At 46.5% G+C, this 25043-nt stretch overlaps 1 protein-coding gene across 1 annotated transcript; it reads left to right on the top strand.

Moving 5' to 3' along the window:
• Window positions 1-17907: 17907 nt before the first annotated feature.
• LOC102112317 (homeobox protein NANOG-like) lies at window positions 17908-23632 on the top strand. Its single transcript, XM_005531017.2, has 4 exons — window positions 17908-18085; window positions 21195-21469; window positions 22756-22845; window positions 23270-23632. Exons 1-4 carry the CDS (start codon window positions 17908-17910, stop codon window positions 23630-23632), a joined length of 906 nt encoding a protein of 301 aa, XP_005531074.1.
• Window positions 23633-25043: the final 1411 nt, after the last annotated feature.

Raw genomic sequence — 25043 nt, 5'->3', positions numbered from 1 at the left:
CATCAAAGCTTTTTGCCTTTTTTACAGGCTGGAGCATGATAGAGTGTCACAGCGCCACTGCCAACATTTGTTGCTTTCTGCTCATGTTATTTCTGATGAATATCTTTGCATACCAGCCAAGAACAGCAGTTTATTTCTGTGAGAAGAACTGTGGGAAAAAAAACCTCCAGCAAACAACATTTTATTAGAGGTAGATTTCCTTGCTGCATGTCCAGTGCAAAAATCTTTTTATTTGATTTTATGTTCTGAAAAGAGGACACATTCTAGACACCTCAGTAGCTGTGGAGATACGGGGTAGCTTCTCCTTTGGAAAGGTATCTGGGTGAGAGCACAGGCAAGGAGACTGCACTTACCTCCAAGCAAAGTTACTAACCCCTTCTTTGAGGATTACTCCAAGAAGGAATACTTGCTAGTTTGGTGGGGGACTGTGCCATCACTGCTTCCATTGGAGAGGAAAGCAGGTGTGGACACACTGCCAATGTTGTTGTGATGGGCCACGATGGAGCAGCACCAGGAGGTGACTCACCACAACCTTTTCTTCCACTATACACATAATGAGAAAGGCCCTGCCAGCAGGACCTAAATCTAATGAACTTTTTGTTGTGCAGAAAATTTATGTCTCTCTGGCTTTTTTTCAGACTTCCTGCAGATCAGACAAAGGACACAATTCTAACATTTTCTTCACTTTCAGAAGGACTCTGAAGACATGTGAGATGCTTGCTGGAAAACCTGAGGTCTGGTCTGTCACTTAGCCTGGCTCTGTTTTTACAATGTGAGTTACCAGACAAGAGACAGTTGTCTTCATAATATGCTGCTGGGAAAAGGCAGTACTTAGTCTGTCTTAGACAAGGAAAGAAATGGTTTTGTCTCCTAAAATATATATTGCAATGACAACTTAATTGGTGTTACTTGAAAGTATTCAATTTCTGGTGGAGGCAGGCTGTAACTTTTAAAACGATTCACTTGCTGTGATAAATCTTGTTTCTACGCTATACCTCACTAAATTACACAGTGTTTACAAGAAGTGTCTCTTCCTTTTGTATAAGCTTCAGCAGGCCTGATAGACACATGACTGACCTGCTAAGTCTGTTTTCTGCTTGTGCAACCATTTTTTATTTAGCAAGAGGTCATATGGCTTTGTGTAAGGCAGTCATACTGGTGCACCAGTCACTGTGACATGCATTGTGGGACCACTGCAGATCCTGTTCTGAACCAGCAACTGGTTCACCCATGCAGTGATCAACCTGATCAAACAGTACCCTGTTCTTCCATCTCTGGTCTCTGTTTCTTCCTGCTTTTTAGTCTTCTCCATCATGCCTTCCATTAACAAATTTGATTCTCCACTACAAACAAACTCAGATGTTTACTGCTTCCTTTGTATTCCTGTCACCAAGTGCCATTGTCACTCAGACTGCACATTATCTTGTTACATTAAATTCTTTGGCATCTGGACTAGTTTTATCTGCCCTTTGCTCTACTTATTTCTTGCAAAGTGCTCTCTCTGGTATGGATCAAAACCCACAGTGACAGTCTTAAATCTAATAACTCTGAGTCCAGTATATGACTTAAAGAATCCTCAAGGTTTAGAGGAAAGCCACCACAATAATTTTCCACTGAGGAAGGCATAAGGATGCAGAACCAGGAGAGGATGAAAGCTAGGAGCAGTGCTGAAGGTGTGGAGGGACGTGGATGCAGCAGTGCAGCAGGAGAACGAGGGAAGAGAAAAAAAACAAAAAAAATACCCAAGATCTGGAAGGAAGATAAGATGTTTATAAGTATGAAAAGGTGGAACAGGGTATAAAAGAGAGGAATATGAACTTTAAAAGAAACAGGTGAGAGATTGAGGAAGTGAAAGACCAAAGACAACCAAAGTATGGGCCCTTGACCTGCATGCAAAATAAAATGATGCCAAATAGGACTTCAGCTGCTCATGAATTACAGGCAAGAGGTCATCGGTTCTTCAGGAAAAGAGAAATAGAGGTGTCACCTCCACCACATGTCCACAAGTATCTTTTTAGCTGAAACAAATAGCTATGTCAGAGTCACAGTGTTCCTTGCAGTGTGACCTCACCTCTTGGTCCACAAAGATTTGGCTCTGCTTTCTTGAAAAATGGCACTAAAAATGCCTCTTGAGAGCCACAGGCAGGTAAAACTGATGGGCATGCAAGATACACCTGGCTCAGCTGGACTGAAGGTCTCACAGTCACAAATCAGAAACAGCCTGGCTATAAACACAAAGCAGAGGTACCTTCCTACCTGTGTTAGGTAGTGCAACACAAGATCCAAACAGAACTGGCCAAGGCCAATGTCAGCAAAGCCCAAAAGCACTGTTGAAACCTGCAGGGGCTTGTCCATCTCAGAAAAACTTATCTGCACAGAAATGTTGAGAGGAATACTTTTCAGCTTCCTTATTTCGTGCCAGAGACAAAATTTTTGTGGAGTGATGGAGCAGCATCACACCACCTCCATGCTCTGACTTTTTCTGGTTCAAGACTGACATTCACATTTGTCATTTGTAGTTCATAGGTAATGGTGTTGTAATGCTTTGGGCACACACATATACACAAAAAAGTTGAGAGCATTGTATTAGTATAAGGTTTTGGTGTTTCCAAATACACACAAAAAAATTAAACCTAGCAAAACCAAAAAAAGAGGAAAAAAGTAGAAGTGAAGGGAGAGAAACATTTTTCCTTGTGACTGGAAAGTCCACTTCCTGACTGGCTGTGTATGTGAGAACAGAGCAGCCAAAGAAACAAACACCGGGGCTGACTAGAAATTAAGGTTTAGCAAAAGATTTAGTGCACAATGTTGGCTCTTGAAAAGATAGTTTCAGGTTTTTATTTCGACTGGAACTTAACCTTTTTATTAACAGGTATTGTTCTGCTGAAGGCACGGCAAAACAAACTAGTGGCACTTTAAAAATAGAGACTGAGGAAATCTAAAACTTATGGGAAGCCTTAAAGGAGTGAATTATGCAGAGAGGGTTGACAGGGAGGGAAGGATGGGACTCATGCCTGGAAATGCTGACAGTTTTTAGGAGCCAGAACCAGCCACTGCAATTTGAACTGGGCAGGCTGGACACACCTCAGTTCCCTGGCAACCCTCTCCGGACTGCAGGCCAAAAGGGACACAGGAATGGTCCTAAATGCACTCATTTGGCACCAGATATGCAGTCACCAGGTGCCTTTGCTTGTGCTGGGCCCTGACATGAGGGACACTGAGGAGGCCTAGCATGGCTCATCCTCTCCTTATCCTGCCTGACTTGGAAGGGCAAGGTGAGGAAGGAGGGGCACAAAGGAAAGGGTTGATCTCTCCCTGATACTAATGCAAAGGACTGCAGGACTGGAAGATCTAGTGCCAGGTGACTGGAAGATCTGGATGGATCCAAAGGGGTTATACTGCTGCTGCTCCTGGACTCTCTGAACCGAGTGCTCCCGGAAAGGTTTTTGGAGCACAGCCATGAAAAACGTGTTTGAAGTGGCTTCCCACCAACACTGCAAACCCCAGCTGAGATTCATATTAGAGTCCAGGTCTTTCTTATGAGATAAAAACTTATCTGATGTGTGGTTTGTGGGTGCGAACACTTTGGTTGCACAGATAGCGTTGCTTGCTCAAGGTAGTACGGTGTTAAAAGTGCAGTTGGGATAGAAGATATTTCTGTGATCAAGCCAGACTTCCTATCACTCCCATTTTATAAAACATCATCTGAAATTATATCCCCCATGTCTGCCCCCTTGATTTACACTGAAACCTTCACAGATGTGAAACCCTCAGAACAGTTTTTATTGCCTTTCTTAGTGGTGATGAGGGACTGAACATGAGTGCTTAGCAGCTAGGCCTGAGCTTATTGTGAAGTGGTGTCTCTGTAAGGGAAGCTTATGAGGTGCAGGTGGTGGGTTTTTATGAGTGAATTGTGAGGCGGTGTTGACACTAGAGAAGAGTTTGTCATGACCCTACCCCATTTCCTTCTCTCTATTTGCCTATTAAAAGGCAAATATTCCTCCAAAATAATCCTGCCACCTGAGGTTTCCCATTCTAGCTTGATCACCCTAAAAATGGAAGACATAAGCTTCCTCTTTTCCATCTTTCTTGTCTGTGCCTGTAATGCCAGCTCCTCATTCCCAGTGGACTGGGAATGTGGCATTTCTCTGCAGTAAGGAGACAACAATGCCTTGTTCTCTGAAGCACCCTATCACACAAGTCAGAAAATGGACCAGTAGCTCCTGTGGGGTCTCATCTCCAGCCACTCCAGATCCATATTAACCTGCAGATACTGGCACGCTGCACTTTGCCATTCTACCTCACAGTGTCTGACCCAGCTCTCCCAGTATGGCTCTAGCCAGTTCCACACCCCAGTGCACAGAAAAATGCTAGGCAAAGTGTATGGCCTGCTCTCTTAGCTCTTTCCCTCAGAACTGAAGCATCCTGTTGGCTGTCCCAGCATGACCAGAGCAGTGACCATGTTGGCCCAGCAGCGTATGCCTAGATAGATGCACTGTTGGATAGTTTGTAAGGAATAACTCATAACCACTATGCATAAGCTGAAACTAGTGTGAAGAATTTCTTTCTCACTCTGTCTCTCTGGTTATGAATTTTCCATTGACATCTCCTCCACCTCTTGAAGGTGCCAAATATTTAATGGGCAAATGCATCTCTACAAATTACATGCTCAAGTAAAGCAACATTCAGTAGACGCAGAAAATCAGCAGAACATCAGAAGTGTGTGGTAGTAATAGATGGGGGATGCTTCTTTTGTTTCCAGATATTGCTCATGAAAAGGGTGGAGGAAATTTGCTAGAATTTGGTCAATTAATTATGACTTTGTATAGTCTGTCAAGCTTTTTCTCTGTCTCCAGAGCAATGTTCAGTGCTACAGAATGTTTTGTTGGAGGGCCAGTCTGTGTAGGTGCAACACTTACTCTTTCTGATGTGTTCTACCTTGTGGCAGGGTGTGAAGAACATGAGGGTTGCTCAGTCTTTGGGCAATGTCACAGGACACCAGCCTGGAGTTTAGAGGAGCTGCTGATGGTGTCATTCACAATCACTGGGATATCTTGCATCTTCCCAGTTCCCAGTGTGCTGAGTAGTGGTTTGCTGCCATCCCTCCCCCTCCTTCCAGAGGAATATGCTGTGCCTGCAGTGTAACTCCCATCAAAGCTCATCACATCAACCACTCTCCCCTAATCCATATCGCCAGTCCTTTCATTTCAAAAGGCAGTCAGCTTGTCCTTGGTAAACCAGCATCACCCTTTCCAGACCACATTCTTGTCTTTGGCGCTGGGTGCCAAGAGGACACAGCAGTGAGGTAAGGATGGCTAGTCTGGGGTTCACTGACTCATCCTGGCTGGTCTGTGCAGCTGAGTGCAACATTAGCATTTTTCCAGCTGTCATGGATGACAGATGAAAGACTCTGGTCCCATAATCACATCAGGCAATTCTTTCAGCAGCTTCAGAAATGTCCTAGCACCCTTGAAGCATATTCTGTTCAATCTTATGCACTGTAATATACTCAACCTCCCTAAGTAGTATCAAGCCTGCTGCTGCCCTACTCCTTGCTGTTCCTCTGTTCTAAAAACCATTATGATATGTTTGGAAATATGGGAGCAGGCTTTACTTCTACAGACTATAGCAAGGAAGGCTTTGAGTACTTCAGCCTCATCTCAGCCTAAGGCTGAGACATTCATCACTACTTTGTCTCCCCATTCCTCAGCAGACCTGTATTTTCCCTGGACTGGTTACTAGGATAGCTGCACAACTCATTTGTCACCCATCCTATTTCATGCAAGTTTCTCCCCTTGAAAGGCTCTAAGGCCTTTCTGATTTTGTCCTTCTGTACCCAAGCAATGCTTCCATCCTCCTCCTCCTCCATGGCCTTTTTTTCCAGCTCTTGCACACCTGCTTTTTGCACTTGAATTCATTGTGAAGCTCCTTCCTTAGTTAGGATGGTTTCATTCAAAATTACCAGACTTGCTCCACAAAACAAACAAACAAACAACCCCCCCAAAAAAAACTACAGAAATTATTTGAAGATACTGTCTTGCACAGTGTTGGCTAGGGCAAACAGTTGTGTTGTGCCACTGTCTTTTTACAATGCTCCAATGGTGCAAATCAGTGGAAGAGTGACTCATGGCACAACTGGAACTCTGGATTTCTGGCATGCATAATAGTTGCCTACCTTCCTTCTCTGGTGTTACATGAATTACATGAATTACTCTGATGTTACAAGGAAGGCTGTCCATGCGGAAGGCCACTGCATTCCCAAAGCCCAGAGAGAACTTCCTGCCATCTCAGAGCAGTCAGCATGGCACTGGTGGATCAGGGCAAAATTGATCTGAAGGTGATGTTTAGGGAACTGAACAAGAGGAACCCAAGGAAGGATGGAATGGGTGAAGCACTGAGAGATGAATACAGCAGAAGACGTGGCAGAGACAGTGAGTGACTCTGGAATGGAGTCCTAGAGCTGTGAGGAAATGGTCCCTGTGGAGAGGCAGCCAGAAGGATTATCATATACCCAGAGCATTGGGTCTGGGCTGGCAGCATGTCTAGCAGTTAGAGCAGGAGACAGGAGGCAGCTGTGTGTGATGAGAAGTATGCAGTGAAGAGCAGTCAGATCTCTGAAGGCAAAGGTGGTGGAAAAGACATTTTATAGGATAATCCTTGAAAGTGGTGTGGCTATGAGTGGAGCTGTTTGAAGTGAGGTGGAGTGGCCATCAGGTAGTTTTAGCTAACTATTTAGGTATCTTGGTGTGACCACTTTTTAGTGCTGGCATCATGATTGCAAGGTGGGCTGGGAACAGGCAGCCATGAGGCAGAGGAGGTAAATAAACTCTAGCCTATATCCACCAAGAATGTACAGCTCAGCACTTGCTGTCACCCAGCAGCCTTTGTCTTTTTGTCACTGTGCTCCCTCCAAAACAGCTCTTTCATGTCCATCCAAGAGTGTTCTGTGGGTACAGAGATGGCTGCCAAGCACACTGAGGTGGTGGGAATGAACAAAAAATGCTGACAGCTTTGGAATAAGTGGCATGCTGAGGGCTAATCTTGTTTCAGCAGTTGGAAACGGGACTTGGTGTGCTCTGGGCCTCTGTCCTGTGGATGAAGCAGAGCTCAATAGCCATTGATGAGAAGGCTGGGAGAACACCAGTGCACTTGCAAAAATTTTGGATATGCAAGTTAAAAGCAGACAGCAATACTGCAAGACACAGGACGTGTTTGGAGCATCTACTCACTTCTGACAGATCAGAGCTGAGAGGTAGGGAAAGACAGGAAAGGGAGTGGGATGGCAAGATAAGGAGAGGAACGATGGCTGGACATTTTGGGTGCAGCAAGTTGTGCCAGTGTGCAATGTCTTCTCTGGGCTTTTGACCTGAGCAATCTTGTTGGAAGAAGGGACAATCAGGGTGAAAGTTGAGCAAACAGAACAGGGTAGATGACTTAGGTTTTATCACGGGGTGGTGCTTGGCAGGCGGGGTTCGAGCAGGAACTGCTGGCCGGGCTGTGTTTGCGCAAGAAGCGCCGGCTGCAGGCGGCAAAGCTGGCAGTGCCACCTCCTGGGCAGAGCAGGGGCTTGGAGCAGCTCGCATCTCACTCTCCTGCTGACCGGCCGGGGGATCTTGGGCAAAACACTGCCCTGCCTTGCACCCGGATGTTTTCATTAGCAAAGGGATGGCCCCAGGGAAGGCGGCGAGCAGAGTTCATGCCCATCTGAGTGAGATGCTCACACTGCCAAATTAAAGTGCAGAGCTACACTCGGGTTGACAGTCACTGCTGGAGGAGAGCAGGAAGGACAAATGTTGCCTCAATATTTCTTACCGAGTTTCTACACCCACGTGTGACATATTTATTAATTGTGGGGTTTTTTCTTTTTTAGTAGGGACCTGTCCTGGCGCTATCTCCAGCTGCATCACATCAGTTTCTTCAGCCATGGAGTTGCATCATAATGGCACAGAGATTGCACTTGATTTGGTAAATTCAGCACTGTCAAGTTGTAACAACCACAACGGGGGAGCTGGGTGTGGTGAAAGATGACGGGTGGCCTTTGAAAATTTCAATTAAGCACACCACACAGGTATATTTTCTCTGGGTTATGAAAACAACATGTTTAAAGTTGTATCTTAGATCCATGTAGACCAGATTGCAACTTCCCCGCAGGATGTGAGCAATCAGCACCTTCCAAAAGTTACTCATATCCTGCAAAACAGAAAATAGAATGCAGAATTGTCTGCAGAATGAGATTTTTCACATGAACCCAAAGAGAAACATGACCAAAACATGCATTTCATATAGACTATCAGCTGTTGGAATTTATTGTCAGCTGCCATTCAGAGCAACCTGCATAAAGGGCTCAGTGGAGACTGATAAAATGCACAGAACCTTTTAAGTGCCACAGGCAACTAAAACTGATGGGCATGCAAGATACACCTGGCTCAGCTGGACTGAAGGTCTCACAGTCACAAATCAGAAGCAGCCTGACCATAAGCACAAAGCAGAGGTACCTTCCTACCTGTGTTAGGTAGTGCAAGACAAGATCCAAACAGAACTGGCCAAGGCCAATGTCAGCAAAGCCCAAAAGCACTGTTGAAACCTGCAGGGGCTTGTCCATCTCAGAAAAACTTATCCATGCAGAGATGTTGGGAGAAATACTAGCCAGTATATTTGCTTACCATGTGAAAGAGACAAAACTTCTGTGGAGCAGCATCACACCACCTTTTGTGCTCCTCCTTTTTCTTATTCTGATGCAATGGTGATACACTGATCATATTGTAGTTCTTAGGTAATGGTGGGTGTTGTAGTGCTCTGGGCACACACACAAAAAAAAGTTAGAAGTGTCATATTAGTGCAAACTTTTGGTGTTTCCAAACACATTGTTTAGACCCATCTTTTTCTGTGAGCAAGGCTGATTTCTTTTTCCAAATGTAATTGGGGAAAAAAAACCAAAAAAAAAACCCAAAAAACCCCCAAAAAACGAGGAAGAAAAAGAGTAGAAGGGATGAGAAACATTTTATTTTGTGAATGGAAAATCCACTTCCTGACTGACTGTGTGTGTGAGGACAGAGTAGCCAAAGCACAAACACCAGGGTTGACTAGAAATTAGGCTTTAGCAAAGATTTAGTGCACAGTGTTGGTTCTTGAAAAAATAGTTTCATTTTTTTTAAGTCCCCTTGACTGGGACTTAACCTTTTTATTAAGTAAACTGAGCAGAGAGAGCATGCTTTGTCCTGCTGAAGGCAGGGTCAGGACACATTAGTGACACTTTAAAAATAGAGACCATGGAAATGTAAAGCTCCTGGGAAGCTGTGATGCACACTGGATGTGCAGAACGCTGGGTGCCTTGGCTTGTGCAGTGCCCTGACATGAGGGACACTGCAGAGACATCACACAGACTGTGGTTCCTCATCTCCTTATCATGCCTGACATGAAAGGGAAAGAAGGTGAAAGAGGGACCCAAGGGGAAGGGGTTGTAGTCTCCCTGGCACAGTGCAAAGGACTTCAGGACTGAAGTGCTGGGAAGCCAAAGCAATTGTACTGCTCCCAGTCTCTCTGAATTGAGTGCTTCCAGGAAGGTTTTGGAGCACGGCCATGCTGAGCACATGTGTGATGTGTGAGCTGTGGGTGTGAGCACTCTGGTGGCACACACACTGCTTGATTCTTGCCAGTAGTGTAATGAAAAGGTACAGAGTGTCCACACGCCCAGCCTCATCTAGGGAGGCCTTCTCACAGCCTTGAACACAGCTTGCAGATCTGCAAATTCCTTTCTTCTGCACGGAAACTAAAGGCAAAAGCTCTCAAAAGCTCTGATCATATGGCTATGCAACAAGCCCAGCTTCACAACAGACAGAGTCAAGGTTTTCACCCAGATCCCCTGAATGACCTAGTCCCTACACAAAACTCTCAGTGATCTCTGGACACAAAATTCCTATGGAGCCTGTGGTTTGCCTCTGATGTACTTGGTGCCTTGCAGGAAGAGTGCGATGCAGCACCAAGGTCTCTTCTAGCAGTAGCCAGAGACCTGAGACTGCATGTTTGCATAAGGAAGCCTCTATTACTAGAGCTGAAAAGACTGAATGCTCCTTGCTCACTGTCTTTGGGTGATTTGTCTACATCAGTGCCCCAGCTATCACAAAAAAGGGGCCAAAATGCCACAGAAATGGGTTAGCTGAAAGTATAGATGAAGACAGGCTTGCATTACCCAGACATCTCTGGGTTCTCTCTTATATCTCAATAATTTTCTTGTGCCCCTGAACACACTTGGTCCTTACTTTTACTATGTGGTACTTTCCAAAAAGAATATCATAATTTTATAAAAAAAATCTTTCCTGCTTTTTTTTTCATGCTGAGGTTTTCACAGGCCACCAACCCCAACCTCCCCCCTGCCTCCCCCCTCATGTTGTCTTCCCAATGAGTTTAACATTACAGCTCCACAAGCTGATTACCTTTGGGCCATGAATTTCTTCCTAGCTCCTGGGGTGCCTCATTCCTGCTACAGCACAGTGCCCTGGGGGAAACAAAAGCTATGGAGTGCAGTCTCACTGGAGTGTGCTGACGCTGTGTTACCCTGTTTCCAGGCATGGAAATGTGCCTGGTTATGTGGCAATATGCTGGCAGCATGTGTTTCCCAGGTACCTCATAGTTACAAAGAGGCTCTGAATGTGTGTGTATTTATATATATGGCTGATGTTCACTCCCACACCCACAATTCTTGCAAAGCTTAGATTCATCTAGAATGTAGTTATCAGTAAACATCTTTTAGGGCAGCTGATAACTCATGGGGTAAATCGTGACATGCCGAAGCACAGGGCACTCTGAAGTACGAGTGCCATGCCACCACCCCACAAAACATGCATCTCCTTCCTTCCCACCCAAACCCCCAAACACCAAACCACAGCCCAAGCCAGACTACAGCTCAGCAGCAATTGTGTGGCTCCTGGCGTGCACCTGAGCTACAGGCTTCAGAGATAAATGATCTTTCTGCAGAGTCAATGGTCTTGCTCCTCTTTTCCCTGCAGAGCTAATTCAGCTTCGTGAGGGAAGTAGACCCATTGACAACAGTTTATTAAGATCCAGTAATGATGTGACTAATGTCCCAGGAAAGCCTGCTGAAGGATCAGCTGACATGATGATCAGATGACTGATGAGGCAGAGGACCAGACCTAGCTTGGCCCTCCAGCTCATCTCTGTACAGGTGAGATGACTGAATAACTGGTGGAGCTGAAGTGACACACAACCTCATCTACTTTCATCAGAGTTCCCAGAATTTCGCCTTCCAGTTCAGCTCTTTCCACCTGTCTTCACCTGCTTTGTAGGAGGTAAGGCAACTTGAGTGAAACAGGCAGTGGGAATGCCTTCAGACAAGACAGATCTCCCCCTGTGTGTAAACAGAGATTAGATCCACAGATTGCTGAGGAGCAGAGAGGCTGAGATGCTGCAATTCTGGTTTGATATTTGCTTGGCAGAGAGAAGCTGGTTTATAACACTCCCGTGCCTGCTGCTCTTCCCTGGGGCTTATTTCCTCCTCATCCCCACATTTTGCAGGGCATACAAAACAGAATGTGACCTTCTTTGTGTAATCTCACCATAGCTGTGGGCAGTACTAGTAGTGACCTTTAGCTTTAAGCACAAGTTTTCTGCAGTGACAAGCTGTTTCTGCTTAGCCGAGGAGTGGCCAGTGCTGTACAATTACAGGCCCTTTCCTGAGCCCGATGCAACCTCAGTCTGCCCATTCAAGAAAATAAGATTATAAGGATTTTTGTCAAGTGATTGAATGTCTGCAAAATAATACTCCTGTTGTTTGAATTTGGTATACCTCAGCTGGCAAACGTATATTTATTTTGCCTACCTTTTTTTTGTTGCAGTTTTTATTTCCTCCCATGCTGTGCTTTCTAGACATCTCCCTTTCAATACTTAACCTTTGGGATCCTTTCTCCTCAGGTGCATGACCAGCCCCCATTTTTTCTTCTTCCTCCCTGCCCAAGCAAGATAGGTTCCTTTTGCATCACTTCTTTGTTCTCTGTGGTATTTGCAACACCCTCCCAGCCTTGTATCACCTGTGAATTCCATTCCTCCTGGTTGTGTTTTCCCTGCCTTTTCAGCACCTAGAATGATGAAGCCTTTTGTGCTGCCGTTGCTGCAATTGAACCTGATACTTGAAAGGAGGAGAAAAGGTTGGAATAAACTGCTCTGATGATTCATCCCCGGGGCTGAAAGATTTGCTCCTTTGATATCAGTCCCTTGATCAGAGCTCTGCTATGTTATCTCTGTCTGGGGAGACTTAATTCCTGGCACATTTGGGCTGCTGGAATCCCAGATACCAGAGCCTGTGACTGGAAAAGGACTACATTCTTCTTCCAGCCTTAGATATGTCAAAGAATCTTCCAAGGTTTGATATTCCAAGGCCTATAACCCCCTTAAGGCAGCCTTTGTCTGCATTTAAGGCAATTGAGAAACCTCTAACTTTCTTCCCCCTTGCCAAAATCCATCACCTGCTCTCTCTGTAACTTACACCCTTGCAGAGGTGTCCCAACAGTTTCTTTATGCCTTGCTCTGTGGGCAGCTTTCCCTACCAGATCACCCTCTACTTCTCTGCCACATCCTCACAAGATACTGAAGACCCTTTCACCATTCCTTTATGAGACTGTGCACTGAGCCACTGGTCATGGAGCAAAATGAGTGAAAACCATGGAAGGAGCATGGAAAACATACCTTGAGCCTAATCCAATTCAAATATCGTGGTCAAAACTTAATATCAAAGTGCTCCCAGGTATTGACAACTGAACTGGCAGAGGAGCCATGGGGACCTGCAGTTTTCTAAATTAGACTTAAGTGGGAATTCTCTGGAAAATTTGCCTAGGAGCAAGTTTGGGGAATGTCACACAGGGACCACATCTCTGTAGGACCAGATGAGTTTTCCAGTGGGGAGGGAGTGTTTTCTCCATATGCACATTTAGATTAAAACGCTATGCATGACGCAAAATGGTTAAACATTATTTGAGATTTCAAGACTTCAGACAGCTTGGTGCTGTGGCACCAACCACCATAAAAAAATCCTTGTAGCTTTTGTTAAAGAGAAGGGGAAACAGTTCAAGTACTAAAATAGAAGTAAGCATTAGAAAAAGCCTCCCCTCCTTTCTGGGAGAAAATATACCACAGATGACATTAACAGCAGTTAAGGATCTGTTATTGCAGGGGACTTAGACATGGTCCATCTAGGGTGTAGCCTTGCTGTAATATTATATGCAAACTTATTTCTTCAAAGTGAAAACTAAAATAGGGAGAAAACTCCACCTTCCATTTCTGATGCTGGACTCTCACATCTCTTTCGGTTGGTGGCACATGCCTGGCACGGACAGACACTTTGGGAAGTGGGAAATGCACAGCAACATTAAGCTGGACAAGAATTAGCTGTATTTGCCATAACTTGTAGCCATACAGCCAGAGAACTTGCTTTGGCTAGTAACCACAGGTGCCTTTTAAACCTGAAGACAAGAGACAGAAGCTAGACTGGGCTTTGTGAGGGATGTGTGAGAGCAGAAGAGTCTACTACATTCCAAGAGGTGTTGCAATGAGACTAAAAGTCTAGATGTGGTAACATTGTCCAGGCCTTCTCTTCTGCCTACACTGATCACACCTTTTTTTGGCAGAATTGGAAGTAAAATCCTACAAGTGAGACCCAGGAGACTGTGGGACTGCTGGCAACACTGACAGATCATTTTTTCCAGTTCCATCTTCCTCTTGGCTTAAGTGTCAAACTATAATTCTCTTTGAGGTCCTGACTGTGTGAAGAACTCCAGGAAGGATGTATGAGCAGAAAAATCCATCTCACAATAATGATCAACAGCTTGTCCTAAACTGCTTTGTTGGAAGCTAAGCCCATTGCCCATTCTTTTCTTGACTCTTAGATTTTTTTTCACTACACAGATAAAAAGAAAAAAGAAAAAAAAATAAAGAGGAGGGGAGAGAGGAGGAGGATTTAAATGTATATGTATGTATATATATGTATATGTATATGTATGGATGTGACACCAATTTTAATTTTTACCTTTCACTGATTTTGCTGAAAAATTTTGCACAGTAAAATAAGTTGGGCTTTTATTACTCTGAGTAATTTAAGAGAAGGGGCCCTCTGTTCCCTTCCTGCATGAACCAAAACCACTTAGCATGTGAAGTTGTGTCCTAAATTACATTTACAGAAGGAAAAATTGAAGGCAGCTAGGAAATACTTACGAATGTTATTTAAGGTTTGCAGGCTTTCTAGACCCTCCCCCAGTCTTTTTAGGTAGGTGTTACCATAGATCCCCTTACAACGTTCTGCCCTGAGGGGTCTTAACTTACTTTTTTTGTGGCTCTGGATGGCTGCTATGTACAACAAAGTACCAGTTCTGACCGGCCTTAGGCTGAGAACAGTGGAAAAAGAGCAGAGGAATCTTTTCTTTGTTTTTTCTTTTTATGATCACCCAAACGAAGTTTGGCTATATTCCCTCAATGAGGAGTTATTTTGCCCCTTTCAGAATTTTTCAGCCCAGTATGACACACCTAAAACACCCCAAAAGTAGCAGCACAGTTACGGTTTTTCAGAATAAATTCTCCTTTCCCCTGCTTCCTGTCAGTTCAGCAAAGCCATATGTGTTAGCAGGGAAAAAAACCCTTTTCTTGTGCAGACTCGTTAAACGTATTTACAAGGAGTTTGAGGTCATTGTGACACCAGGCAAGCACATGGATCTAAGGAGATTACAGAACAGTCCCACAGAAAGCAAAGAAAAAATGTCGAAAATCAAAAGTCACCAAAATAAAAGTCTTCTGAGAAAAGCATGGCGCTTTAAGAGAGCACCATACTTTTGAACAAATTCAAGTTACAATTTAAGAATTAACATGCTGAACATAGTTAAAAGGGGAACAAAGTGGTAATGTTGCAATGGTTTAGCTACTTTGCTTCTTTAATCCTTCAAATTGCATTAGTTTTCCAGTTTTTTTTCTCTTAAAATATCTTTTGATTAAGCCATTTGTATCAACAGTGATCACAACAACCTTACAATTGTTTAAACAAAGCAGGTCATTAGTTTGAGGCTTCAAAAAAAAAGAAGAAATATTATAAAACAGTACTATCAAAGACTTTTTCTTAAAACAACTGTATTAACAATCTCTGAATAATTAACCAAAACCATATTCAGCATTGTCAGATAACAGGGAGTATTTGGGACCAGTCTGGAACAAAACAGCACCAAACCCTTGGTTTGATGCCAAGCCACATCTGTGCCGTGTGTTTTGTGGGAGACATAAGCTGCTGCCTCAGAGGTGCTGCTCTGAAACCACAGGGAGTGAGGTCCCGAGGTTCCCTCTGCCCCTCTGTCCCCCTCCTGCCCCCAGGGAGGTGACTCCCTCCCTGCTGCCCACTCACTGGTCCAGCCAGGGGTGACACCACCCTCCTCCCCAGCTGCTGCCCAGAGGGACTTTGTAGTGCAAGTGACTACCCTGGTTTATTATGGCCTCTGGGCACTTTGTAGGAAAGGTCCCAGACACCTTCAGAAAGCAGCTGAAATCAATGAGGTCATGTGTGAGGTGCTCAGCCAGTGAAATTCCCAGCACAGACACCCACTGCCACCCACACCAGCACCCACACTCTGTTTTCTCCTAGGTCTTCAGGTTCAACAATATCCTAAAAGAGATGCTGATACCTTCCAGGTCTGCTGCCTTGGTTTCACATCCTAACTGCACCTGAGGCCATGAAAATTTGAACACCAGTATATGGTAACAGGCCAGGCATGAGTAAGAAGGAGAGCATAACATTCTCCTGTGGCACTGGGGCTGCCCAGTGGGATGCAGAGTGGGATGCAGAGTTCTGTACAACTCATGTAACTGGTGCTTAATTAGCTAGGGCTTGAGGGCAGATGTGAGGGACAGTGATCTCAGCTCCTGTGGCACTGCAGCTCTGAAATGTAGAATGATTCAGAAGGGAGACATGAACCAAAGCAAATTGTAGAGGCTGTTGCAGCATAATTGACATATTCAGGATGTTCTTGGGTTTCCATTGAGTTAGATGTGCTCAAAAGCTCTTTTTTTGCTTTAAGGATTTGAAGTATATTTAACATAAAAACATGCTGTTCTTGTGAGAAATGTATCGATCCCTGCAGTCTGTGAAGTAAAAAAGTGTTTCATGCAAACAGAAAACATAAAACTCAGTGTCAAGTTAAAGAGACTCTAGCCAGATCCCTAGCTCCCTCCAGTTTGCACCTCATGGGAAAGTGTCTCTACAGACAGGGAAGCCAGGACTAGTGACCTGCCGTGGGGCACAGAGCAGCAGCACAAGTCGTGGTAGAAGTGTTGTTCTATATCCTTTTAAACAGATCTAAATGCCACTTCCTATTTCTGTATTTTTCCCCCACCTGTCTGTATCTTCTCCCTGCTGATACTTTTCACTCGCAGCAAGCAGGTGAGTGACTCTGTCCTCCTGCCAGGTACTGGGATGCTTGGGATAAGCACAGGCTTGGGATGAAAGCAGCAACAATCATTAGTGAAGTAATGAGGTACAGAGGGGTGAAAGGTTGAAATAATTTTACACTTCTGTGGATCAGCACCTTCAGCTCTGAGCTTCTGACAGAAGGCATGCATGTGTCCTGGTGCCAAAGCAAGGCTGGTTCTAAGAAGAAATATTTTAATTAACTCTGAGTCTTCTATCTCTCTATTGAGAAATGGACATTAGTGAGAGACTCTCAATATCTTTTGAAATTAAACTAATAAAATTTTCCTAAATTCTGTAGCTCACTCACTTACCTTTAGTTATTTAATGAACAGCTCTGCAGGTGCCTGTCCCCCTTGGGTAGGCCATATGTCAGGAAATATCAGCTAACCCTGCCTTAAAGGAAACTCTTCATCTCCTTTATTCCAACCAACCTGCAGCAGCCTGGCAAAGGCCACAGCCAAAGCTACATAAATAAAAGGATGTGCTTTTGAAAGGCAGTGGGCAAGCAAATCTGTTAGCCCTTACATTCACTAGATTATTTTCTAGCTCTACAGTGAAAATGTCTCTGCTGGTTGTCCCCCTGGAGACCAGCCAGCCGAGATTTCTGAGCCTGCTTTGCAAAGTGAGATGTGGTATTGGATGCGACTTGCCCCGTGTTTCTGAGTTTGCTCTGGCACAGTCTTCTTGAAGATGGGCCAAACACATTTTCAGCTGGCTCCCTCAAAGGCCTGGATGGAAGAAATTCCTCTTGAGTTTAAAAAAAAAAGGTATGTTAAGTATGTTCTTGTCCCTAGCCCAAATTCTTCCTCATTTCTCCATTTCCCCCCTTTCCCATATCTGACATTGGCACCAAGAGTATGGGAAGCGCTGCCAGGTCAGTAGGGGGTGTCTGTGGGTCTTGGGGGGCTGTCAGTGTGACACAAGCCACAAAGTCAAGGTCTCAGAACCCTCCCCGACACTGCAGGGCAGGGTGTGGGTTTGGCCGGCACGGTGGGGAGCAGCTCAGCACCAGATTTCCCTCCTGTCCACTGCCTGTGGTGGAGACTGGCCGGGTGCATTCTCCCAGTGAACAGCTGTCTTGCTCAGGGGGTTTTGAGCCGGGACAAGCTCAGCAGAGCCCAAAGAAGCAAGCAGGAGAAGCTGTCCTGAGGCTCAGACCCTGCTCAGGTGTGAGTGAGGAACCTGCAGAATGGGAAGAATTCAGAGGGGACATATTTCAGCCCTGATGCCATATGCTGCTTTCCCTCCCCCCTGCTCCGTCCCCACCCCACCGATCGGCCTCTTTAACATGACAAAGAGCCCGGAGGAGCGGGCCACGGTGAATATTGCGGTGCCGGACAGGGGATGGCCGGCTATAAAGGCCCGTCTGCGCCCCGGGGCTGCCTCAGCTCGGCGGTGAGGAGCTGTCCCCCGGGTGAAGGTGACATCTGCCGTGGGGCGGGCGGTCCGCAGCCATGTGCGCGCAGCTGGCGCTGCCGTCGTGCCCCGCGTACCCCGGTGGTGCCATGGGCTACCTGGAGCTCTGCTGGAACGCGGCGGGACAGGCGGGACAGGCCCCCACAGCGGCGGGGCCCGCGGGGAGCGCCGCGGCCCGGCACTCTCCGGAGGCGGCGGGCAGGAGGCACACCGCAGGTAAGGCCTGGCAGCTAAACCCCGAAGCCGCTCCTCGGGATACCTCTGCTCCCAGGGCAGGCTGAATGACTTGGAGCGGATTTGTCTCTTTCCCTGCCTTGGTTCCCTAGTGTGTGACCTATCGGCAAACTGCGGTGTGGTAGGCAAGGAGGAGGGGTGACCTCGCCCGGTCACGCCACTTTTCCCTGCTGCTTTCTTTGGGTGACTGCCAAGCGGTTTCCTAAGCCTCAAAAGAGCCTGGAAGAGTGGAGGCACTGCCACGTCTGTGCTCCGGGCTGAAGGGCACTGTGACAGCTTGGTCTTATGGAAGTTCATGGTTCTTGGTACAGGAATGTCTGGGCCTCCTTTTAGTTAAGTGCTATCACATGTGCTGTCGAGATCCTGGAGATACTTCTTGTGGCATCCCTCATCCCCTTACAAACCCCTTGCACCGTGAGCCAAGGCCTGTTCTGAATCACTGGGTGCTGGGAGATCTGCGTCTTTAGCACTGTTACTCACCGCTTCTTTCATTTTGCCATTTTCCTCTATTTCCCTCTTCCTTCTGTACTCTTGTTGCTTTGCCTTTCCCTTTTTAACCTAGAAGTCCACTGTGACATTTTCTGTTCCCGCCATTCCTCTCCCACTCCAGTGAGTGGCAATAGAAGAGCTGGTAAGTGCAGGTTTTCAGCCATTCCCACATTATGGTCAGCAGGGCGACACTCTGATGAGGTAAATGGGTGGGAGGAGAGGCAGGTTTTGGGGTGCCACTTTCAAGCTGCCAGTTGCTGTGGAAAGCTACAGGCTCCAGCAGAGCCTATGGCTACTCGGCCTGTGGCTGCCTGCCACGTAGTTTGGAGAAAGGCTCAGGTTCTCTGCATGCTGCCTGCCCAACAGCGGGCATCAGATGGACTCCTTTGTGCCCACGTGGGGTTTGGTTTACAGACTTTAACCCCATCTTCAAACACTCTCCCCTCATACCTCTCTCAGAGAGAGCCCAGTTGTGGAAGTCAAGGCCTACAGATGTCAAGGGGTTGTGAGAGTGGGTCTGTCGCAGGCTTTCATGTTCATGTCTGTTGCGCTGTGGTTTGTGTTTCTTGCTTCCTCTCTCCTTTCTTCTCGTGGGAGAGTGAGCACTTTTGTCCTGAGCTTGAGCTGCACATGATACATTTAACAGGGCTTTGGGCCGGTCAGGCAGCAACCTGGGGGAACTTTAGTTCTACACTGTCTCGCTGTGGTTCCTGTCTAACAGGGGACTTTCCTGTTTTCCAGGCCCACGTTCCCAGCATACTCATTTCCTCCCTATGAGGATTTCACTGCACAGCCTGCAGGAGCTAAGCTTCCTGAGATACCATACAAAGTTTTAGTTTCCCGTGCAGCCAGGTCACTGATGTTCAGCTTCCTCAAGGGTCTGCAATCTAGCTCCATGCACATAACACCGCAGGCCCTTGCACTTCTGCTGACAGCTTCTTCCTGCTTGTAGACAGAATCCCTTTGCAATCCTCATTGACCTGCTCCCCAGCACTAGAAACCTGCCCCACTACACCCCTGGCTGTTCACCCAGCCCCTGCTTGGCTGGTGTCATCTCTTAGGGATAGCAAATGGTCCAGAGCAGGCAAGCCTCGAGTGGCAGGCACCACAGAGACAGGCATGCCTCAGTAAGAAGTGTAACAAGGGGAACACTACCACAGATGTGGCCACCTTTCTGAGATCCAGCAGTGCTCCAAGGCTTTTGAGTGATTGCTTAGTAGACTCTCAACTTAGGACAGAAGAATGACAGGTTTTGTAGGATGGGTGGGAAGCCGAATCCTCCGGGGAGCATCAGTAATTTGCTCTGGACATATGTTCTAAATGTTGAGGAGGGTGTCTCAGTGTCACAGCTCTCAGGGTGACTGGTAAGGACATAGGGACATTGGTTGGGCTCAGTAGTCAGAAGGTGTGCACTGAAATGGCACTGCCCCATTCACTGCACTTCCAGTAGGAGGAGATGGGGGAGGAGGAGAGGGGATGGACCAGACGGGACAGTGTGTAGAGGAGTAGCTGGAAGAGGGAGGGATGGGCAGATTCATCATTGTAGTTAGGGGAAAGAGGAGTGACTGGTATCACAGTCTTGTGATATCTTTCAGTGAGATTGGCCTGAGAAGTCTCAGCCTCTCTCAGACCCCATCTGAGACTAATCTGGCATGTGACACATTTTCTTATTCCTGCAGCCTGAATGACTTTGCATCTTGGCAGGTTTTGTCTTCACTAGGAGCCCAGATTGTTCAGGAAGCTTTTCCTTTAGGTCTTCATTTCAGCTTCAGAACAGGTCATCAACACAGACCCCTTGAGACATGTACCAGGACAAATGAGAAGGGGCTTGAATGCCTTCCTGTGCACTCTTGAATTTTCTCCCGTATGTCCCTGGTACAGGATTGTTGCCTCCTTTCATCTGTTTCACACATCCACCTTTCCTCTCCCTCTCCTCTTCCATGTGAAATTTCTCTCCCTCATTCTTCTCTCACCAAAAGCCCCTCTCAAATAGGTCCTTCCACCTACAGTGCCTCCAGCAGTAGCATGGTCTGTGGTGGGAGACAAAGGCAAATAGGACTGAGCCATTATCCAATATCTGATGCTCTCCACCTGCTGCCCTCACTGTGAGCACTGGCTGCTCTGCCCCACCATACACCCTGGTCAGAGGTTGTTTTGTCACTACTGAGTGCCTTGGTATTGCTGGGCAGGCAGCTTCGTGGAGCCCAGCCAGCAAGCCAGAGCTATACTTGCAGTCATGACAAGGCCTTTTTACACCACAATCAGACTGAAATATTACTGAGGCCTTCTGGAGGAGGAGAGCTCACTGTGAGCTGATGTGCACCACACTTTTGCTTGCACCACTCCCTGCCCTGACTTTTCTGCCTGGCAAAAGGAAGCCACTGGCATCCCAGAGGGGACTGAGCTGGGAAGCTGCTCACTCTCAGTGTGCTTGTCTGTGCTCACAGATCCATGAAGAAAGGAAGGTCACACAAGCCTTTGCTTCAAGGAAGCTCCGGTCTGGTAGGTGAGGAGCTCTTCAGCAGGCAGGGAGCATGCTCATATCCTTACAGCTTAACGTTTTGTCTCTTACACCTTTTTCTCATTGTCTTTTTATTTATAGAAGTATCCCCAGCTTCATCCAGTTCTGGGAATTTCAACCAATTCACACCAGATTCAGCCACCAGTCCGCATTCGTCATCCTCATCCCCACAGCCTACAGCTAAGTCTCAGAAGGGCAGAGAATATGGCATGGAGGGGATGAGGAAGACCAAGAGCCGTACAGCTTTCTCCAAGGAGCAGCTGCAAACCCTTCACCAGCGCTTCCAGAGCCAGAAGTACCTCAGCCCCCAGCAGATCCGGGAGCTGGCTGTTGCCCTGGGGCTCACATACAAGCAGGTGAACACAGAGACTTTGACCCACAGTGTATCGGTCTCACAGCGGCTGAGTGGTCACTTAAGGAAGTGCCTGGATGGAAAGATGAGTCCCCAGCAGGGACTGAGGGAAAGGTGCCAGCTAACAGTTGCTTCCCTGCTTATTCATGCCCAGAGATCAGAAACACTTTTGCAGCTAGAGGGATCAGTGGCACCTCATTTGGGCTTCTACAAGTCAGGGTCAGTTAAGGGTTCTGTTGCCAGCACTTGTAGTAGAATTGCAAACCCAGTGATGAATATGTTGTTCACCACAGTCTCTACCCTGGGCTTGACAGCACTTCACAGATTTGTTCATGTGCTGTGAACTTCACAGAAACCCTGGCATGCGTCTGTTGTCTGAGTCAAGGGGCTTCGACATGCTGACAGCTCTTGCTAGTGTCCTCCAGGTCTTGTTCAATATCTAATAGTGCTCCACACTCAGCACTGCCTGGCTGCTTGACATGTGCTCCCTCCTCCCCGTGGGTGCTGCTAGGTTCACACATCACTGCCCTTTAGGGTCTCTGGTGATCTCTAGGTAGGTTGTGTGCAGTGAAATGATGCGGCACACAAAGGAAGGGAGCTGAGGCGCAAGAGCTTGCAGTTACAAGTCCAAAATCTGCCTGAAATATGGATCTCAGAGCTGGGCATGATGGGCTGGATGTCCTGGGACTACAAAAAGTTACAGGTGCATTGGAAGTGCACACATACTGAACTGGTTCTGTCAGGAGCAAGACAGGTGTGACAGACTGCTCTTTCCTTCAATCCACATCCTTGCAAAGGCTGCTTTCACAGCACAGACACAGCCCGGGGGGAAATGGCCCTGGAATTCGCCTCAGCAAGTAGCTTTGAATTTGGGAACTGCTGGGTACAAGGAGCAAGTCTGTCCCTTCTCTGTTTGCAAATATGCAGAAACTGCATCTTAGAAGTTTGCCTGTAGTGCAGGGGGCTTGTAGAGGTGGATCTGATTTACACCAGTCGTTCACCTCCATGATTGGAATGAGTCGATTTGTCACAACTATCACTGTTCTCTTGACACCGAGCCACCCCCTCCCCCATCACACAGTTGCACTAGCCACCTGCTGAGGCTGCCAGACAGACCTCTCCCCTTGGCAACATCCCCCCAGGAATTCTTAAAGGCTTTTATCTGGTGCTGCCTGTGTATCTCTGCCATCTGGTCACTCTCCCTCTGGTTCTTCCTGCTTGTGAATTTGGTAACATTTATTCTTCCCTCTCTTTTGCTGACATTTTTTCCGTTTTCCCTTCCCCGCCCAGGTGAAGACTTGGTTCCAGAACCGGAGAATGAAGCTGAAAAGGTGCCAGAAGCACAGCCTGTGGAGCGAACGGGCTCAGTGCCTCACACAGGTAAGAACACAGCACATGGCTCATCATGGCACTTCTGTCTGGGCACATCAGTCCCGTATTTCCTCTGTGGGGGGCAACTTAAGCATACAAGTGTGAGTGTACCCGGCCTCCTTGTTTGCTCAGCACAGAGGCACAGACTTGGCACCACTCCGTGTACTGCAGGTAGCCCAGCAGTGGGCTGGCTATGTCACAAAAATGTTTTCAGGGAAAAGCTTTTTCCCTCCTATGTATATATGAATATATATATATATATGATTGTGTATCCACCCCTGAGCTATGGGAATGGACATGGTTTTTCTTGCCCTCTGTGCCATTGCTGCTGGTCAGTAGACAATATGAAATGTGAAGGGACAGAGCCCCAGTATGTGTCAGGCCTGTGGAGTGGAGAAGCTATGTGTTCTGACTCTTTGCCTTCCCCTTTCAGAGTGGCTACCAGACTGGTACTTACCTGGATGTGCACCCCAAATTCCACCAGGGCTACCCCATCACTGCAGCTGGCAACATCCAAACCATGCCTGCCCCCTGTCAGCACTATGGAGCAGGGCAGAACGCTTACACAATCGTGACCAGCGAGGATGGAGGAGTCTTTGGCAAAGGCGGGGGCACCTGCAGTGTCCAGCAGACGGTGGGCTTCATTGCCCAGCACAAAGTAGACTTTTACCACAGCTATCCTGGCAGTGTGGAATATCCAGGCTCAAAGACTGGTGATGGCTGTAATTTTCACCACTCAGCCACTATGGGGGCTCCTTTCCCAACCACTGCCAGCCATCATCTTTATCATTCCTAAGCACTGTGGATGTGGGGTACTTGGGCAGCCAGGAATCAAATCTTATTCTCATCTCTCCCTCTGTTATTTGTGTGCTGTCCACCTCAGGGACACCTTGTAGCTAGAACCAGTTTTGGCATCCAGATGTGTGCCTGCAGACACGCAGCCGTGCAGAGACCCGCTTGCCCAGGTACACGCGCACAGAGCCCTTCATTTCTGTGCCTGTACATGTGTGCACACACACATTCCTTCCTTGATTGTCACAGACCAACCAAGCTCCCTTACAGCAAAGCCCGGGATCTGGCTACCCAGCTTATGCCCTGGATCTTCTTAATTATGGATCTTGAAACTTGGCTAAGGGGAAGCACAGATTCCTTTGGGGATCTCATTTCTACATGTCACTGTACACTTGTGTGTACACAACACGTGAAGCCAGGGGCTGTATGGAGAGGTGCTGGCCTTGTACCTTTAACTGAAGTTGGAGAAGTTATTGCCACCTGCCAGTTACCCATCTAAAGTGTAAACCATCAGTGTATCAGCCATGAGGTGAAGTGATGAAGTGCCTAATGAAGGGAAATGTGACAAGTAGCTTGCAGAAAGGCTGGTAAGATGATCTTATAAGCCCTTCCTTCTAGTCTGTATCTTGCTGTGCCTCCCCTTGAGAAAATCTAACTGCATTCAATTTGGCAAATAAAAAAGAGTATTTTTTAAGATGCATTATGTATTTTTATATATCTCTTTTTTTCCCTTGCAATAGAGCACTGCAATATAAAAAACAGGTGGAACATAAATAGCCACAGCAACTGTATGCCATTGTTACTTGATGCTGAAACCATAAACAGAAATTTTTCTGTGTTATTAGTAGATCAGCTTCATGGTTCTTGGCAATGTCAGGTATCTCGAGTCAAAGAAACAGGTGAGTAACTATCACCCACCTTAAGAATTTTCCCTATCCAGCAATATTGAATATGGGGACTGCCATGGGGGTACTATAATTTCTAAACTTGATTATGTAAGTGTCTAAGTACCTAAACCAGATGTGTATAGCAAAGTATATGTAATAACAGGCCTCCAGTTCCCAGAGTCACAGGTTTTCTATCACTTTTTCTATCACTCTTTGATGATGACAATGAATTTCTCTTAATGCAATGAAGTAGCTACTGTGGTTAAAAAAAAAAAAAAAGCATAAAATGAAGACAGTGATTTCTGTAAGTGGAGTAATAAGAGGCATGGTCTTCTTGGCAAAGCTGATTTATGTCCCTGTACCTTACAGCTGTTTGTTCCCTCTCCCACTCCCTCATGCAGATACTCTTTGACTCTGCTGTAAACTCTACGGTGTGCTGACTTTGGCTGTGCTTGTTAATTTTCTTCACAGTATCTGGGATGGGGCTGTGTTTTGGATTTGTGCTGAGAATGGAGTTGATAATACAGA

This window comes from Pseudopodoces humilis, chromosome 2, assembly GCF_049639895.1.
Source record: "Pseudopodoces humilis isolate 2021_Gansu_Grassland_sample_001 chromosome 2, ASM4963989v1, whole genome shotgun sequence".
NCBI classification, from domain to species: domain Eukaryota; kingdom Metazoa; phylum Chordata; class Aves; order Passeriformes; family Paridae; genus Pseudopodoces; species Pseudopodoces humilis.
Note: the sequence above shows the minus strand (reverse complement) of the source record. Positions and strands in the feature narration are given on the sequence as shown.